The sequence below is a fragment of the Bombina bombina genome, chromosome 6, assembly GCF_027579735.1.
Source record: "Bombina bombina isolate aBomBom1 chromosome 6, aBomBom1.pri, whole genome shotgun sequence".
NCBI lineage: Eukaryota > Metazoa > Chordata > Amphibia > Anura > Bombinatoridae > Bombina > Bombina bombina.
This window is the reverse complement of record NC_069504.1, coordinates 355,767,814-355,786,196: the sequence shown is the minus strand read 5'-3', so window position 1 is coordinate 355,786,196 and position 18,383 is coordinate 355,767,814. Positions and strand designations below refer to the sequence as shown.

Here is an 18,383-nt window from a genome sequence, read left to right as displayed (position 1 = left end):
ACAGGACCTTCTTGTTCAAGGTCCATTCGAACATCTGAATCTGGCTTCACTCCAACTGACTGCTTGGAGATTGAACGCTTGATTTTATCAAAGCGTGGGTTTTCAGATTCTGTCATTGATACTCTTATCCAGGCTAGAAAGCCTGTAACTAGGAAAATTTACCATAAAATATGGAAAAAATATATCTGTTGGTGTGAATCTAAAGGATTCCCATGGAACAAGATAAAAATTCCTAAGATTCTATCCTTTCTACAAGAGGGTTTGGAGAAAGGATTATCTGCAAGTTCTTTGAAGGGACAGATTTCTGCTTTATCTGTTTTACTTCACAAAAAGCTGGCGGCTGTGCCAGATGTTCAAGCTTTTGTTCAGGCTCTGGTTAGAATCAAGCCTGTTTACAAACCTTTGACTCCTCCTTGGAGTCTCAATTTAGTTCTTTCAGTTCTTCAAGGGGTTCCGTTTGAACCCTTACATTCCGTAGATATTAAGTTACTATCTTGGAAAGTTTTGTTTTTGGTTGCAATTTCTTCTGCTAGAAGAGTTTCAGAGTTATCTGCTCTGCAGTGTTCTCCTCCTTATCTGGTGTTCCATGCAGATAAGGTGGTTTTGCGTACTAAACCTGGTTTTCTTCCGAAAGTTGTTTCTAACAAAAACATTAACCAGGAGATAGTTGTGCCTTCTTTGTGTCCGAATCCAGTTTCAAAGAAGGAACGTTTGTTACACAATTTGGATGTAGTTCGTGCTCTAAAATTTTATTTAGAGGCTACAAAGGATTTCATACAAACATCTTCTTTGTTTGTTGTTTATTCTGGTAAAAGGAGAGGTCAAAAAGCAACTTCTACCTCTCTCTCTTTTTGGCTTAAAAGCATCATCCGATTGGCTTATGAGACTGCCGGACGGCAGCCTCCTGAAAGAATCACAGCTCACTCCACTAGGGCTGTGGCTTCCACATGGGCCTTCAAGAACGAGGCTTCTGTTGATCAGATATGTAAGGCAGCGACTTGGTCTTCACTGCACACTTTTACCAAATTTTACAAATTTGATACTTTTGCTTCTTCTGAGGCTATTTTTGGGAGAAAGGTTTTGCAAGCCGTGGTGCCTTCCATCTAGGTGACCTGATTTGCTCCCTCCCATCATCCGTGTCCTAAAGCTTTGGTATTGGTTCCCACAAGTAAGGATGACGCCGTGGACCGGACACACCTATGTTGGAGAAAACAGAATTTATGCTTACCTGATAAATTACTTTCTCCAACGGTGTGTCCGGTCCACGGCCCGCCCTGGTTTTTTTAATCAGGTCTGATGAATTATTTTCTCTAACTACAGTCACCACGGTATCATATGATTTCTCCTATGCATATTCCTCCTTTACGTCGGTCGAATGACTGGGGTAGGCGGAGCCTAGGAGGGATCATGTGACCAGCTTTGCTGGGCTCTTTGCCATTTCCTGTTGGGGAAGAGAATATCCCACAAGTAAGGATGACGCCGTGGACAGGACACACCGTTGGAGAAAGTAATTTATCAGGTAAGCATAAATTCTGTTTTTGTGTGGGATTTTCATAGCGCCGGTATTACAAGTTGTGCGTTCAGTCCAAAATGCTTGTGTTACAGCCTATACCGACACGATCCATACCGCCAACAAAAATGTTTCACAAAACTCATAACTAAAGTTTTACAAAGTACACTAACACCCATAAACTACCTGTTAACCCCTAAACCGCTGCCCTCCTGCATCACAAACACTATTTAAAACTTATTAACGCCTAATCTTCCGCCCACCCACATCGCCAGCACTATTTAAATATATTAACCCCTCCCCGACACGAAAAAAAAGTTATTAACCCCTAAACCTCCGGCCTCCCACATCGCCGCCACTATAATAAAGTTATTAACCCCTAAACCTCCAACCTCCCACATCACTGCCACTATAATAAAGTTATTAACACCTAAACCACCGGCCTCCCACATCACCGCCCCTAAATAAACCTTTTAAATGCCTAAACCGCCGGCCCCCCACATTGCAAAACACTAAATTAAACTATTAACCCCTAAACCTAACACCTCCCTAATTTTAAATTAAACTTACAATATAACTATATTTAAATAAATAAAAACTTACCTGTGAAATAAAAATAAACCTAACATTAAACTATAAATTAACCTAACATAACTATTCTAATAAAATAAAAAATACTACCAATTAAAAAATCAAAATTACAAATTTAAAAAAAACCTAACACTATGAAAAAGATTAAAAAAATCTAAAATTACAAAAAATAGTAAACACTAAATTACGAAAGATAAAAACCACTAAGATTACAAATATAATAAACGAAATGATCAAAAATAAAACCAATTAATCTAATATACTATATATAAACTACCAATAGCCCCTAAACTGCTGGCCTTTTGTAGGGCATTGCCCTAGGTTAAACAGCTCTTATACCTAGAAAAAAAATACAAAATCTCCCCAACAGTAAAACCCACCCAACCAACCCCCCAAAATAAAAAAACCTAACTCTAAAAAACCTAAGCTACCCATTGCCCCTAAAGGGGCATTTGTATGGGCATTGCCCTTAAAAGGGCATTCATCTCTTTTTCACTGCCCTTAAAAGGGCATTCAGCTCTTTTACAAATGCCCAAAGCCCAAATCTGAATAAAAAAAAACACCCAAAAAAAGGAAAAAAAAAACTAACACTAACCCCAGAATATCTACTCACTGTTCCTGAAGTCCATCTTCATCCAGGCGGCGAGAAGTCTTCATCCAGGTGGCAACAGCTTCATCCATCTCGGGACTTCTTCTACTGAAGTTGAATGCAAGGTAGCCGTTTCAAAATGGCGTACCTTGCATTCCTATTGGCTGATTTGATTCTTCAAATTCAAATCAGCCAATAGGATGAGAGCTTCTGAAATCCTATTGGCTGTTCAAAACAGCCAATAGGATGACAGCTACTGAAATCCTATTGGCTGTTCAGAAGCTCTCATTCTATTGGCTGATTTGAATTTGAAGAATAAAATCAGCCAATAGGAATGAAGAATAAAAAAATCAGCAAATAGGAATGCAAGGTAGGCCATTTTGAAACGGCTACCTTGCTTTCAACTTCAGTGTATGGCGGTGACCGTATTAAGAGGACGCTCCTCATAGGATGGGATCGGCTTCCAGGATGGCTCCACTCCGCGCCGCTGGGATGATGATAGAAGACGTCCCTGAGATGGATGAAGGTGTCGCTGCCTGGACGAAAACTTCTCTCCACCTGGATGAAGATGGATGTCTGGACTTCAGGAACAGTGAGTAGATATTCTGGGGTTAGTGTTAGGTTTTTTAAAAAATCTTTTTGGGTGGGGTTTTTTTTGTTTTTTTTTGATTAGGGCTTTGGGCTTCTGTAAAAGAGCTGAATGCCGTAATATCTGCAGTTCACAAGCAGAATCTCGGGAGCTATGGTGATGTTCACTGTACATATACGAATGCAGGGCTCTTCCGTGCTCCACACGGGCCAGGAATAACAATCCGCCCGCCTCCAGAGCTGTGTCCCAATCTCCGTCTTTACTGACACTCCCAAGGATCCAAACGGCACAGGTAGGTGTTCCACACGGGCCAGGAGATAATAATACTCCGCCCGCCTCCAAAACTGTATCCCGATCCTCACCTTTGCTGCACTTCCGGAAACCCCAAACGGTATAAGTGAGAAGCGTCAGCCGTGATGTCTTCCGAGGGGGTATGGTGAATGAGCTGGTTCTTAACCTGGGGATACACTGATAGGTAGCAGCCTCCAAAACTGGTGTGTCCAAGAAATAAGCAAAAAAAAGCGGAGCTGCAGCAAAAATAGTAGATTAAAACTGAATTTATTGGTACAAAATTAAAATAAGTACAAAAAGAACACATCATTGAAAGTACAAGGAGTATCACCTAGACTAGGTGGCAGAGAAGTGTCAGAAGTGTCTAAAAAAAGGGTATCTTCCTTCAAGATAGGACTGGAGTTTTAAGTAGTCATGTCAACCTCTCAGTGAGAGTATTGATGAAAGTTAGAGTCTGGAGATGCAAGTTTTTCTGCGAAACCATCCAGTTTCTACTGCTAACGGCTCCTAAGCAATCAGTGTTCATGAGTTTCACTGCCTGCTTTCTCTCACTCAAGTCCATGTCAGCGTTTTCTCTGTTAACTGTCTGGGTCTAGGAGGTGGTGAGTGCACCAGCCATTGGGAGTATAAAGGTGAAGTTTTCTATAATAAAAAAACGTTTTTATTTGTGTCCTTCTGTGGGTATAACCTGAGCTATATAACCTGAGCTATGGAGGACTCTGACATGTTAAATCATACATGTTTATATTGTGAGGAGACCATGGTTTTCCCACCCCCTCAATTATGTTCCACATGCCTTAACACTTTTATAAATCGAAGAAGGGAGACAAGCCTGCTAAGGCTCTTAGTCCCTCTGAGCCGTCTAGCTCTCAGGACTCGGCGTCCCGTGAGATTACTACCCTTGCTACATTAGCCACTCCACATGCAGTTCCCCATAGCACATCTAATCCTCCATCCGGAGGGGACCTTCTTCCTGCTGACTTTGCTGCTGTGCAGCACTGTGTTAAAGAATAATATAATCTTTATTAAAGACCTATTAAAAGTAGCAACGTTTTGAGGATTAACCCCTTAGTCATGCTATCATGATAGCATGACTAAGGGGTTAATCCCCAAAACGTTGCTACTTTTAATGGGTATTTAATAAAGATTATGTTATTCATTCAGTGTCCTCTGGAGCTTGGGTATAGTTTTCCCAACAGTAAGCAATGAAGCCATGGACTCTCCCTATCTTAGGAAGGAAAACATAATTTATGCTTACCAGATAAATTCCTTTCCTTCCAGATAGGGAGAATCCACGGCCCCAGTCTGTTTTTTCTTGTCTATGGGCGATCCCCTATTATTTATTTTATTCTTCTGGCACCATTTATACCCTAATGTTTTTTTTTGGCGTTAGTTTCACAGCCTGTTTAGCGCAAAACTCGTAATCTAGGTGATTGTTTGTTATGCATAATTGAACATTTATGGGGAAGACGATTATGTTTGTTTGTTTTCTAAGTCTTTTTCCTGATAGAACAAATGTCTTTTAAATATGTAATCACAGCTACCGACATGCAAAGTAAATTGGTGCACATGAGAATCAAAAATATTCATATGATCTCTTGTTTTCAAATTTTTTCATATATTTGATGTCTCAGATTACACTTTAATGCATTTTTTACACTTGAGCTTGTTTTTCTTGCATAATAATTTTTGTTATCCTCAGCATTGATTATTTGGGAGGTAAATACAATTATATTAGGCCAGGGTCCATATTGTTTTCTTACCAGGGGTATAAAACCACTAATTGTGGCTCAGATTATATAGTGAAGTGAGTTACAAGGAGGTATCCCGTAGGTTGCATTCTAAAGTATAGGATGGAAATGGAATTAGAAGCATGCTGTAAAGGATGATCTGTGGGTTGAAGCATTTGCAGATAGTGTGGCTTCAAACTGAGCCAAGTAGGGAGGGGTTTACTCTTTCTTCAAACTAAGATAGAGATCAAAGGAAGGGAGAGAGCATCTGTTAAGTTTTTATTGAAAATATAAAGCATATAACCACTTGTACATTGTGTACATTATTCAAAATAGAGTGTAATTTATTTATCTGTACAAGAAGTCCTGCAACTATTGTAACATTTATTTGTCTTTCATTTCTCTTTCTAGTCTCAGTATGGCCCTTCAGGCTTAAGGTCATCAAATGTAAAGAACTTTATGTCAATGCAGAGTTTGTGTTCATCTAGTGGCCACAAATTATCCAAAAGCAATGGCAGCTTGAATACTCTGGGCAGTATGAACAGCCCGCCCCGTCGTGGACCTGTAAAATCAAACAACCGCAACCATCACAATCATCAAGAAAGTGAAAATGATGATGATAGCCTGTCTGACTCAAGGCAAAACTCCATCAACAGCTTTAACACGTACAGTCCGGGATTTAGTGTAGCAAAGGGCCAGATAAGCTCTTCAATGGGACATATAAATCATATTGGAGGGTCACTAGACCGAGCTTCACGGGTGGCTAGAGACTCCACATCTGGTGAGAAGACTCCTCTATCATGCAAGAGCATGGCTGCATTAAGCCGACTGCAGTGTTCAGGGGAACCACCTCCACCCTATGAGTATTCACAGTCCGTGGAAGATGTTGCTCGCCAGCTGGAGGAAAAGCTGCATGACAAAGGGATGGAGACAAGGAGAACCCCAAGTGACAGTGAGGACCCCTTTACTAAGGTCAGTGTTTAATGCCATAATTTAATGTTTTTACAAAATATAATTTAGTAAATATGTACCAGTTTAAAGAGGGAGTTCATAAATTGTTCAGTTAAATAAAATACATATTTTACCTCTGTTATATTATGTTTGGAGAAATGCTGATTGGCTGGATTGCTTTTTTTTTTTCCTAAAGAAGGTTTATAAGTCAGTTAGAGGAATAATCATTTTAAATAAACAAATTATTTTGAACACTAGTGCAATACAGTTTTTAAAGTGACAATTTAACCTGTTGGGGTGTATTAAATTACCTACAGTTAGCTCTTTACCTTTATCGTGTCATTTGAAAATAGTTGCTTTTGGATGCATAGTTCACCACCTATAATGAAAATTTTAATACTGCAGTATTGCCTAAATAAAAGCTATGTAACAAGGGGCAGCATCAGAAATCAACTTCTCTTTTGGGGTGAGAGAGACCAGCCCATTTGAAAGGGTGTTCCTGCAGCTGTTTTGAATTGAATTAAATCCTATCTGCTGCTTGCCTTCGTACTTGGAGCACATGTAGGTAAACCCTCACTCTTCTGTTGGTTTTTAGATTGTGTTGGCATGATTAATTTGAATCTTTATAGAAAAGCTTTGTTATTAAATCATGTAAGACACAGCAGCCATTAAAATCTCATTTAGGAAGCTAAAATAATACTATTTTATAATCCTTGCACAGAGGAATTGTGGAATGTACTTTCCACGCTGGGAATTGCTACTCTCACTTGGGCCATATCCTCTCTCTAAAAGCTTGCATGTAGTAAAGTGAGGCTACAGTGTGTAGGCTTTTACAGAGGGGATGTGTGAGGTTGTGAAACGGTGTTGAAGTGAAGGAGACATGAGAGCAGGACTCATCCCCAGTACAACAGTATGCTTGTTTAACAGGAAAACAATATTCAAGACCGACTGGAGTAGGTGTTCCAAAGCAGCAACATGATCCTCATTAAAGGCCAATCCAGTGATTTAATGCCATCTGTCCTGATTCTGCCTTAGTGATTTAATCAATGGTTGTGTGTGCCTTGGGAACCCCTCCTTTTAGGCAGACATTTTGTAAAGCACTTTCATTTATTAATAGCTACAGAGTAAGGGCCAGATGTCCCTTCCTTCTGTGTGTGAGGGAGTAGGAGTTTTAGTGTAAGGGAGTCAGAGTTTCTGTGTTTGTGAGGAAGTGAGTGTATGTGTTTGTTTGTGTGACAGAGTTTCTGTGTGTTTGTGTATGTGACAGAGTTTGTGTGTGAGGAAGTTAGAGTTTCTGTGTGTGTTTGTGTGATTGAGAGTTTGTGTGTGTGTGTGAGAAAGTTTCTCTGTGTGTGTGTGTGTGTGTGTATGAGAGGAAGTGAGTTTCTGTGTGTGTGTGTGAGAGAGGAAGTGAGTTTCCGGACAGATAGCTCAGCATGCTAAGGCATTGTGACTGAGCTTTGTAGCAACCCGAGGGTTGCAGGTTCGATCCCCAGTGAGGTCCACTCAGCCTTTCATCCTTCTGAGGTCGATAAAAATGAGCAGCGCCTTGAGACCCTTATGGGTGATTAGCCGCGCTTTACAAGTACCCAATACATACAGTTTCTGTGTGTGTGTGTGTGTAAGAGAGGAAGTGAGTTTCTGTGTGTGTGTGTGTGTGTATGAGAGGAAGTGAGTTTCTGTGTGTGTGTGTATGAGAGGAAGTGAGTTTCTGTGTTTGTGTGAGAGAGGAAGTGAGTTTATGTGTTTGTGTGAGAGAGGAAGTGAGTTTCTGTGTGTGTGTGTGTGTGTGTGTGTGAGAGAGAGGGGAAGTGAGTTTCTGTCTGTGTGTTTGTGTGAGAGATGAAGTGAGTTTCTGTGTGTGTGTGTGTGAGAGAGAGGAAGTGTGTTTCTGTGTGTGTGAGAGAGAGGAAGTGAGTTTCTGTGTGTGTGAGAGAGAGGGGAAGTGAGTTTCGGCCTGTGTGAGAGAGAGGAAGTGAGTTTCTGTGTGTGTGAGAGAGAAAGGGAGTTTATGTGTGTGTGTGTGTGTGTGAGAGAGAGAGGAAGTGAGTTTATGTGTGTGTGTGTGTGTGAGAGAGAGAGAGAGAGAGGAAGTGAGTTTGTGTGTGTGTGAGAGAGAGGAAGTGAGATTCTGTGTGTGTGAGAGAGGAAGTGAGTTTCTGTGTGTGTGTGTGTGAGAGAGAAAGTGAGTTTCTGTGTGTGTATGAGAGGAAGTGAGTTTCTGTGTGTGTGTGAGAGAGAGGAAGTGATTTTCTGTGTGTGTGTGAGAGAGGTAGTGAGTTTCTGTGTGTGTGTGTGTGTGTGTGTGTGTGTGTGAGTGAGAGAGGGGAAGTGAGTTTCTGTCCTGTCTGTGTGTTTGTGTGAGAGATGAAGTGAGTTTCTGTGTGTGTGTGAGAGAGAGGAAGTGAGCTTCTGTGTGTGAGAGAGAGGAAGTGAGTTTCTCTGTGTGTGTGAGAGAGAGAAGAAGTGAGTTTTGGCCTGTGTGTGTGTGAGAGAGAGGAAGTGAGTTTCTGTGTGTGTGAGAGAGAGAGGGGAAGTGAGTTTCTGTCTGTGTGTGAGAGAGGAAGTGAGTTTCTGTGTGTGTGTGTGTGTGAGAGAGAAAGTGAGTTTCTCTGTGTGTGTGTGTGTGTGTGTATGAGAGGAAGTGAGTTTCTGTGTGTGTGTGTGTATGAGAGGAAGTGAGTTTCTGTGTGTGTGTGAGAGAGGTAGTGAGTTTCTGTGTGTGTGTGAGAGAGGTAGTGAGTTTCTGTGTGTGTGTGTGTGAGAGAGAGGGGAAGTGAGTTTATGTCTGTGTGTTTGTGTGAGAGATGAAGTGAGTTTCTGTGTGTGTGTGAGAGAGAAAGGAAGTTTGTTTCTGTGTGTGTGAGAGAGGATGTGAGTTTCTGTGTGTGTGTGAGAGAGGATGTGAGTTTCTGTGTGTGTGTGAGAGAGAGGAAGTGAGTTTCTGTGTGCGTGTGTGTGTGTGAGTGAGAGAGAGAGAGAGGGAAAGTGAGTTTCTGTCTGTGTGTTTGTGTGAGAGATGAAGTGAGTTTCTGTGTGTGTGTGTGAGAGAGGAAGTGTGTTTCTGTGTGTGTGTGTGTGAGAGAGAGGAAGTGAGTTTCTGTGTGAGAGAGAGGAAGTGAGTTTCTGTGTGTGTGAGAGAGAGGGGAAGTGAGTTTCTGTGTGAGAGAGAGGAAGTGAGTTTCTGTGTGTGTGAGAGAGAGGGGAAGTGAGTTTCGGCCTGTGTGAGAGAGAGGAAGTGAGTTTCTGTGTGTGTGAGAGAGAAAGGGAGTTTATGTGTGTGTGTGTGTGAGAGAGGAAGTGAGTTTATGTGTGTGTGTGAGAGAGGGGAAGTGAGTTTCTGTGTGAGAGAGAGGAAGTGAGTTTCTGTGTGTGTGAGAGAGAGACAAAGTGAGTTTCGGCCTGTGTGAGAGAGAAAGTGAGTTTCTGTGTGTGTGAGAGAGAAAGGGAGTTTATGTGTGTGTGTGTGTGTGTGAGAGAGGAAGTGAGTTTATGTGTGTGTGTGTGTGAGAGAGAGAAAGTGAGTTTCTGTCTGTTTGTGAGAGAGGAAGTGAGTTTCTGTCTGTGTGAGAGAGAGGAAGTGAGTTTCTGTGTGTGTGTGAGAGAGGTAGTGAGTTTCTGTGTGTGTGTGTGAGAGAGGTAGTGAGTTTCTGTGTGTGTGTGTGTGAGAGAGAGGGGAAGTGAGTTTCTGTCTGTGTGTTTGTGTGAGAGATGAAGTGAGTTTCTGTGTGTGTGTGTGAGAGAGAAATGAAGTTTGTTTCTGTGTGTGTGAGAGAGGATGTGAGTTTCTGTGTGTGTGTGTGAGAGAGAGGAAGTGAGTTTCTGTGTGTGTGTGTGTGTGTGTGTGTGTGTGAGAGAGAGGGGAAGTGAGTTTCTGTCTGTGTGTTTGTGTGAGAGATGAAGTGAGTTTCTGTGTGTGTGTGTGAGAGAGGAAGTGTGTTTCTGTGTGTGTGTGTGAGAGAGGAAGTGAGTTTCTGTGTGAGAGAGAGGAAGTGAGTTTCTGTGTGTGTGAGAGAGAGGGGAAGTGAGTTTCGGCCTGTGTGAGAGAGAGGAAGTGAGTTTCTGTGTGTGTGAGAGAGAAAGGGAGTTTATGTGTGTGTGTGTGTGTGAGAGAGGAAGTGAGTTTATGTGTGTGTGTGTGTGTGTGTGAGAGAGAGAGAAAGTGAGTTTCTGTCTGTGTGTGAGAGAGGAAGTGAGTTTATGTGTGTGTGAGAGAGAGGAAGTGAGTTTCTGTGTGTGTGAGAGAGGAAGTGAGTTTCTGTGTGTGTGTGAGAGAGAAAGTGAGTTTCTGTGTGTGTATGAGAGGAAGTGAGTTTCTGTGTGTGTGTGAGAGAGAGGAAGTGATTTTCTGTGTGTGTGAGAGAGGTAGTGCGTTTCTGTGTGTGTGTGTGTGTGTGTGTGTGAGAGAGGGGAAGTGAGTTTCTGTCCTGTCTGTGTGTTTGTGTGAGAGATGAAGTGAGTTTCTGTGTGTGTGTGTGTGAGAGAGAGGACGTGTGTTTCTGTGTGTGTGAGAGAGGAAGTGAGTTTCTGTGTGTGAGAGAGAGGAAGTGAGTTTTGGCCTGTGTGTGTGTGTGAGAGAGAGGGGAAGTGAGTTTTGGCCTGTGTGTGTGTGAGAGAGAGGAAGTGAGTTTCTGTGTGTGTGAGAGAAAAAGGGAGTTTATGTGTGTGTGTGTGTGTGTGTGTGTGTGTGAGAGAGAGAGAGAGGAAGTGAGTTTCTGTGTGTGTGAGAGAGAGAGAGGAAGTGAGTTTCTGTGTGTGTGAGAGAGAGGAAGTGAGTTTCTGTGTGTGTGAGAGAGAGGAAGTGAGTTTCTGTGTGTGTGAGAGAGAGGAAGTGAGTTTCTGTATGTGTGAGAGAGAGGGGAAGTGAGTTTCTGCCTGTGTGTGTGTGAGAGAGGAAGTGAGTTTGTTTGTGTGTGTGTGTGAGAGAGAGAGGAAGTAAGTTTATCTGTGTGTGTGAGAGAGAGGAAGTGAGTTTCTCTGTGTGTGAGAGAGAGGAAGTGAGTTTCTGTGTGTGTGTGTGTATGAGAGGAAGTGAGTTTCTGTGTCTGTGTATGAGAGGAAGTGAGTTTCTGTGTGTGTGTGTGAGAGAGGAATTGAGTTTCTGTGTGTGTGTGTGTGAGAGAGAAAGTGAGTTTCTGTGTGTGTGAGAGAGAGGAAGTGAGTTTCTGTGTGTGTGAGAGAGAGGGGAAGTGAGTTTCGGCCTGTGTGAGAGAGAGGAAGTGAGTTTCTGTGTGTGTGAGAGAGAAAGGGAGTTTATGTGTGTGTGTGTGTGTGAGAGAGAGAGGAAGTGAGTTTATGTGTGTGTGTGTGTGTGTGAGAGAGAGAGGAAGTGAGTTTGTGTGTGTGTGAGAGAGAGAAAGTGAGTTTCTGTCTGTGTGTGAGAGAGGAAGTGAGATTCTGTGTGTGTGAGAGAGGAAGTGAGTTTCTGTGTGTGTGTGTGTGTGTGAGAGAGAAAGTGAGTTTCTGTGTGTGTATGAGAGGAAGTGAGTTTCTGTGTGTGTGTGTGAGAGAGAGGAAGTGATTTTCTGTGTGTGTGTGAGAGAGGTAGTGAGTTTCTGTGTGTGTGTGTGTGTGTGTGTGTGTGTGTGTGAGAGAGGGGAAGTGAGTTTCTGTCCTGTCTGTGTGTTTGTGTGAGAGATGAAGTGAGTTTCTGTGTGTGTGTGAGAGAGAGGAAGTGAGCTTCTGTGTGTGAGAGAGAGGAAGTGAGTTTCTCTGTGTGTGTGAGAGAGAGAAGAAGTGAGTTTTGGCCTGTGTGTGTGTGAGAGAGAGGAAGTGAGTTTCTGTGTGTGTGAGAGAGAGAGGGGAAGTGAGTTTCTGTCTGTGTGTGAGAGAGGAAGTGAGTTTCTGTGTGTGTGTGTGTGTGTGAGAGAGAAAGTGAGTTTCTCTGTGTGTGTGTGTGTGTGTGTGTATGAGAGGAAGTGAGTTTCTGTGTGTGTGTGTATGAGAGGAAGTGAGTTTCTGTGTGTGTGTGAGAGAGGTAGTGAGTTTCTGTGTGTGTGTGAGAGAGGTAGTGAGTTTCTGTGTGTGTGTGTGTGAGAGAGAGGGGAAGTGAGTTTATGTCTGTGTGTTTGTGTGAGAGATGAAGTGAGTTTCTGTGTGTGTGTGAGAGAGAAAGGAAGTTTGTTTCTGTGTGTGTGAGAGAGGATGTGAGTTTCTGTGTGTGTGTGAGAGAGGATGTGAGTTTCTGTGTGTGTGTGAGAGAGAGGAAGTGAGTTTCTGTGTGCGTGTGTGTGTGTGAGTGAGAGAGAGAGAGAGGGAAAGTGAGTTTCTGTCTGTGTGTTTGTGTGAGAGATGAAGTGAGTTTCTGTGTGTGTGTGTGTGTGTGTGTGAGAGAGGAAGTGTGTTTCTGTGTGTGTGTGAGAGAGAGGAAGTGAGTTTCTGTGTGAGAGAGAGGAAGTGAGTTTCTGTGTGTGTGAGAGAGAGGGGAAGTGAGTTTCTGTGTGAGAGAGAGGAAGTGAGTTTCTGTGTGTGTGAGAGAGAGGGGAAGTGAGTTTCGGCCTGTGTGAGAGAGAGGAAGTGAGTTTCTGTGTGTGTGAGAGAGAAAGGGAGTTTATGTGTGTGTGTGAGAGAGAGGAAGTGAGTTTCTGTGTGAGAGAGAGGAAGTGAGTTTCTGTGTGTGTGAGAGAGAGGGGAAGTGAGTTTCTGTGTGAGAGAGAGGAAGTGAGTTTCTGTGTGTGTGAGAGAGAGGGGAAGTGAGTTTCGGCCTGTGTGAGAGAGAGGAAGTGAGTTTCTGTGTGTGTGAGAGAGAAAGGGAGTTTATGTGTGTGTGTGTGTGAGAGAGGAAGTGAGTTTATGTGTGTGTGTGAGAGAGGGGAAGTGAGTTTCTGTGTGAGAGAGAGGAAGTGAGTTTCTGTGTGTGTGAGAGAGAGACAAAGTGAGTTTCGGCCTGTGTGAGAGAGAAAGTGAGTTTCTGTGTGTGTGAGAGAGAAAGGGAGTTTATGTGTGTGTGTGTGTGTGTGAGAGAGGAAGTGAGTTTATGTGTGTGTGTGTGTGAGAGAGAGAAAGTGAGTTTCTGTCTGTTTGTGAGAGAGGAAGTGAGTTTCTGTCTGTGTGAGAGAGAGGAAGTGAGTTTCTGTGTGTGTGTGAGAGAGGTAGTGAGTTTCTGTGTGTGTGTGTGAGAGAGGTAGTGAGTTTCTGTGTGTGTGTGTGTGAGAGAGAGGGGAAGTGAGTTTCTGTCTGTGTGTTTGTGTGAGAGATGAAGTGAGTTTCTGTGTGTGTGTGTGAGAGAGAAATGAAGTTTGTTTCTGTGTGTGTGAGAGAGGATGTGAGTTTCTGTGTGTGTGTGTGAGAGAGAGGAAGTGAGTTTCTGTGTGTGTGTGTGTGTGTGTGTGTGTGTGAGAGAGAGGGGAAGTGAGTTTCTGTCTGTGTGTTTGTGTGAGAGATGAAGTGAGTTTCTGTGTGTGTGTGTGAGAGAGGAAGTGTGTTTCTGTGTGTGTGTGTGAGAGAGGAAGTGAGTTTCTGTGTGAGAGAGAGGAAGTGAGTTTCTGTGTGTGTGAGAGAGAGGGGAAGTGAGTTTCGGCCTGTGTGAGAGAGAGGAAGTGAGTTTCTGTGTGTGTGAGAGAGAAAGGGAGTTTATGTGTGTGTGTGTGTGTGAGAGAGGAAGTGAGTTTATGTGTGTGTGTGTGTGTGTGTGAGAGAGAGAGAAAGTGAGTTTCTGTCTGTGTGTGAGAGAGGAAGTGAGTTTATGTGTGTGTGAGAGAGAGGAAGTGAGTTTCTGTGTGTGTGAGAGAGGAAGTGAGTTTCTGTGTGTGTGTGAGAGAGAAAGTGAGTTTCTGTGTGTGTATGAGAGGAAGTGAGTTTCTGTGTGTGTGTGAGAGAGAGGAAGTGATTTTCTGTGTGTGTGAGAGAGGTAGTGCGTTTCTGTGTGTGTGTGTGTGTGTGTGTGTGAGAGAGGGGAAGTGAGTTTCTGTCCTGTCTGTGTGTTTGTGTGAGAGATGAAGTGAGTTTCTGTGTGTGTGTGTGTGAGAGAGAGGACGTGTGTTTCTGTGTGTGTGAGAGAGGAAGTGAGTTTCTGTGTGTGAGAGAGAGGAAGTGAGTTTTGGCCTGTGTGTGTGTGTGAGAGAGAGGGGAAGTGAGTTTTGGCCTGTGTGTGTGTGAGAGAGAGGAAGTGAGTTTCTGTGTGTGTGAGAGAAAAAGGGAGTTTATGTGTGTGTGTGTGTGTGTGTGTGTGTGAGAGAGAGAGAGAGGAAGTGAGTTTCTGTGTGTGTGAGAGAGAGAGAGGAAGTGAGTTTCTGTGTGTGTGTGAGAGAGAGGAAGTGAGTTTCTGTGTGTGTGAGAGAGAGGAAGTGAGTTTCTGTGTGTGTGAGAGAGAGGAAGTGAGTTTCTGTATGTGTGAGAGAGAGGGGAAGTGAGTTTCTGCCTGTGTGTGTGTGAGAGAGGAAGTGAGTTTGTTTGTGTGTGTGTGTGAGAGAGAGAGGAAGTAAGTTTATCTGTGTGTGTGAGAGAGAGGAAGTGAGTTTCTCTGTGTGTGAGAGAGAGGAAGTGAGTTTCTGTGTGTGTGTGTGTGTGTGTATGAGAGGAAGTGAGTTTCTGTGTCTGTGTATGAGAGGAAGTGAGTTTCTGTGTGAGAGAGAGAGGAAGTGAGTTTCTGTGTGTGTGTGTGAGAGAGGAATTGAGTTTCTGTGTGTGTGTGTGTGAGAGAGAAAGTGAGTTTCTGTGTGTGTGAGAGAGAGGAAGTGAGTTTCTGTGTGTGTGAGAGAGAGGGGAAGTGAGTTTCGGCCTGTGTGAGAGAGAGGAAGTGAGTTTCTGTGTGTGTGAGAGAGAAAGGGAGTTTATGTGTGTGTGTGTGTGTGTGAGAGAGAGAGGAAGTGAGTTTATGTGTGTGTGTGTGTGTGTGAGAGAGAGAGGAAGTGAGTTTGTGTGTGTGTGAGAGAGAGAAAGTGAGTTTCTGTCTGTGTGTGAGAGAGGAAGTGAGATTCTGTGTGTGTGAGAGAGGAAGTGAGTTTCTGTGTGTGTGTGTGTGTGTGAGAGAGAAAGTGAGTTTCTGTGTGTGTATGAGAGGAAGTGAGTTTCTGTGTGTGTGTGAGAGAGAGGAAGTGATTTTCTGTGTGTGTGTGAGAGAGGTAGTGAGTTTCTGTGTGTGTGTGTGTGTGTGTGTGTGTGTGTGAGAGAGGGGAAGTGAGTTTCTGTCCTGTCTGTGTGTTTGTGTGAGAGATGAAGTGAGTTTCTGTGTGTGTGTGAGAGAGAGGAAGTGAGCTTCTGTGTGTGAGAGAGAGGAAGTGAGTTTCTCTGTGTGTGTGAGAGTGAGAAGAAGTGAGTTTTGGCCTGTGTGTGTGTGAGAGAGAGGAAGTGAGTTTCTGTGTGTGTGAGAGAGAGAGGGGAAGTGAGTTTCTGTCTGTGTGTGAGAGAGGAAGTGAGTTTCTGTGTGTGTGTGTGTGTGAGAGAGAAAGTGAGTTTCTCTGTGTGTGTGTGTGTGTGTGTGTGTATGAGAGGAAGTGAGTTTCTGTGTGTGTGTGTATGAGAGGAAGTGAGTTTCTGTGTGTGTGTGAGAGAGGTAGTGAGTTTCTGTGTGTGTGTGAGAGAGGTAGTGAGTTTCTGTGTGTGTGTGTGTGAGAGAGAGGGGAAGTGAGTTTATGTCTGTGTGTTTGTGTGAGAGATGAAGTGAGTTTCTGTGTGTGTGTGAGAGAGAAAGGAAGTTTGTTTCTGTGTGTGTGAGAGAGGATGTGAGTTTCTGTGTGTGTGTGAGAGAGGATGTGAGTTTCTGTGTGTGTGTGAGAGAGAGGAAGTGAGTTTCTGTGTGCGTGTGTGTGTGTGAGTGAGAGAGAGAGAGAGGGAAAGTGAGTTTCTGTCTGTGTGTTTGTGTGAGAGATGAAGTGAGTTTCTGTGTGTGTGTGTGTGTGTGTGAGAGAGGAAGTGTGTTTCTGTGTGTGTGTGAGAGAGAGGAAGTGAGTTTCTGTGTGAGAGAGAGGAAGTGAGTTTCTGTGTGTGTGAGAGAGAGGGGAAGTGAGTTTCTGTGTGAGAGAGAGGAAGTGAGTTTCTGTGTGTGTGAGAGAGAGGGGAAGTGAGTTTCGGCCTGTGTGAGAGAGAGGAAGTGAGTTTCTGTGTGTGTGAGAGAGAAAGGGAGTTTATGTGTGTGTGTGTGTGAGAGAGGAAGTGAGTTTATGTGTGTGTGAGAGAGGGGAAGTGAGTTTCTGTGTGAGAGAGAGGAAGTGAGTTTCTGTGTGTGTGAGAGAGAGACAAAGTGAGTTTCGGCCTGTGTGAGAGAGAAAGTGAGTTTCTGTGTGTGTGAGAGAGAAAGGGAGTTTATGTGTGTGTGTGTGTGTGAGAGAGGAAGTGAGTTTATGTGTGTGTGTGTGTGAGAGAGAGAAAGTGAGTTTCTGTCTGTTTGTGAGAGAGGAAGTGAGTTTCTGTCTGTGTGAGAGAGAGGAAGTGAGTTTCTGTGTGTGTGTGAGAGAGACAAAGTGAGTTTCGGCCTGTGTGAGAGAGAAAGTGAGTTTCTGTGTGTGTGAGAGAGAAAGGGAGTTTATGTGTGTGTGTGTGTGAGAGAGGAAGTGAGTTTATGTGTGTGTGTGTGTGTGTGAGAGAGAGAAAGTGAGTTTCTGTCTGTTTGTGAGAGAGGAAGTGAGTTTCTGTCTGTGTGAGAGAGAGGAAGTGAGTTTCTGTGTGTGTGTGAGAGAGGTAGTGAGTTTCTGTGTGTGTGTGTGAGAGAGGTAGTGAGTTTCTGTGTGTGTGTGTGAGAGAGGTAGTGAGTTTCTGTGTGTGTGTGTGTGTGAGAGAGAGGGGAAGTGAGTTTCTGTCTGTGTGTTTGTGTGAGAGATGAAGTGAGTTTCTGTGTGTGTGTGTGAGAGAGAAATGAAGTTTGTTTCTGTGTGTGTGAGAGAGGATGTGAGTTTCTGTGTGTGTGTGTGAGAGAGAGGAAGTGAGTTTCTGTGTGTGTGTGTGTGTGTGTGTGTGTGTGAGAGAGAGGGGAAGTGAGTTTCTGTCTGTGTGTTTGTGTGAGAGATGAAGTGAGTTTCTGTGTGTGTGTGAGAGAGGAAGTGTGTTTCTGTGTGTGTGTGTGTGTGAGAGAGGAAGTGAGTTTCTGTGTGAGAGAGAGGAAGTGAGTTTCTGTGTGTGTGAGAGAGAGGGGAAGTGAGTTTCGGCCTGTGTGAGAGAGAGGAAGTGAGTTTCTGTGTGTGTGAGAGAGAAAGGGAGTTTATGTGTGTGTGTGTGTGTGTGTGTGTGTGAGAGAGGAAGTGAGTTTATGTGTGTGTGTGTGTGTGTGAGAGAGAGAGAAAGTGAGTTTCTGTCTGTGTGTGAGAGAGGAAGTGAGTTTATGTGTGTGTGAGAGAGAGGAAGTGAGTTTCTGTGTGTGTGAGAGAGGAAGTGAGTTTCTGTGTGTGTGTGAGAGAGAAAGTGAGTTTCTGTGTGTGTATGAGAGGAAGTGAGTTTCTGTGTGTGTGTGAGAGAGAGGAAGTGATTTTCTGTGTGTGTGAGAGAGGTAGTGCGTTTCTGTGTGTGTGTGTGTGTGAGAGAGGGGAAGTGAGTTTCTGTCCTGTCTGTGTGTTTGTGTGAGAGATGAAGTGAGTTTCTGTGTGTGTGTGTGTGTGTGAGAGAGAGGACGTGTGTTTCTGTGTGTGTGAGAGAGGAAGTGAGTTTCTGTGTGTGAGAGAGAGGAAGTGAGTTTTGGCCTGTGTGTGTGTGTGAGAGAGAGGGGAAGTGAGTTTTGGCCTGTGTGTGTGTGAGAGAGAGGAAGTGAGTTTCTGTGTGTGTGAGAGAAAAAGGGAGTTTATGTGTGTGTGTGTGTGTGTGTGAGAGAGAGAGAGAGGAAGTGAGTTTCTGTGTGTGTGTGAGAGAGAGAGAGGAAGTGAGTTTCTGTGTGTGTGAGAGAGAGAGAGGAAGTGAGTTTCTGTGTGTGTGAGAGAGAGGAAGTGAGTTTCTGTGTGTGTGAGAGAGAGGAAGTGAGTTTCTGTATGTGTGAGAGAGAGGGGAAGTGAGTTTCTGCCTGTGTGTGTGTGAGAGAGGAAGTGAGTTTGTTTGTGTGTGTGTGTGAGAGAGAGAGGAAGTAAGTTTATCTGTGTGTGTGAGAGAGAGGAAGTGAGTTTCTCTGTGTGTGAGAGAGAGGAAGTGAGTTTCTGTGTGTGTGTGTGTATGAGAGGAAGTGAGTTTCTGTGTCTGTGTATGAGAGGAAGTGAGTTTCTGTGTGAGAGAGAG

General features: G+C 43.7%; 1 protein-coding gene across 1 annotated transcript in view; it reads left to right on the top strand.

The window, feature by feature from the left end:
* Positions 1-18,383, top strand: part of N4BP3 (NEDD4 binding protein 3) — a 107,947-nt gene that overhangs the window by 62,953 nt on the left and 26,611 nt on the right. The window contains exon 3 of the mRNA XM_053717033.1: positions 5,712-6,272. Within this exon, the coding sequence (XP_053573008.1) occupies positions 5,712-6,272 (561 nt within the window). The remainder of the gene's footprint in view (positions 1-5,711; positions 6,273-18,383) is intronic.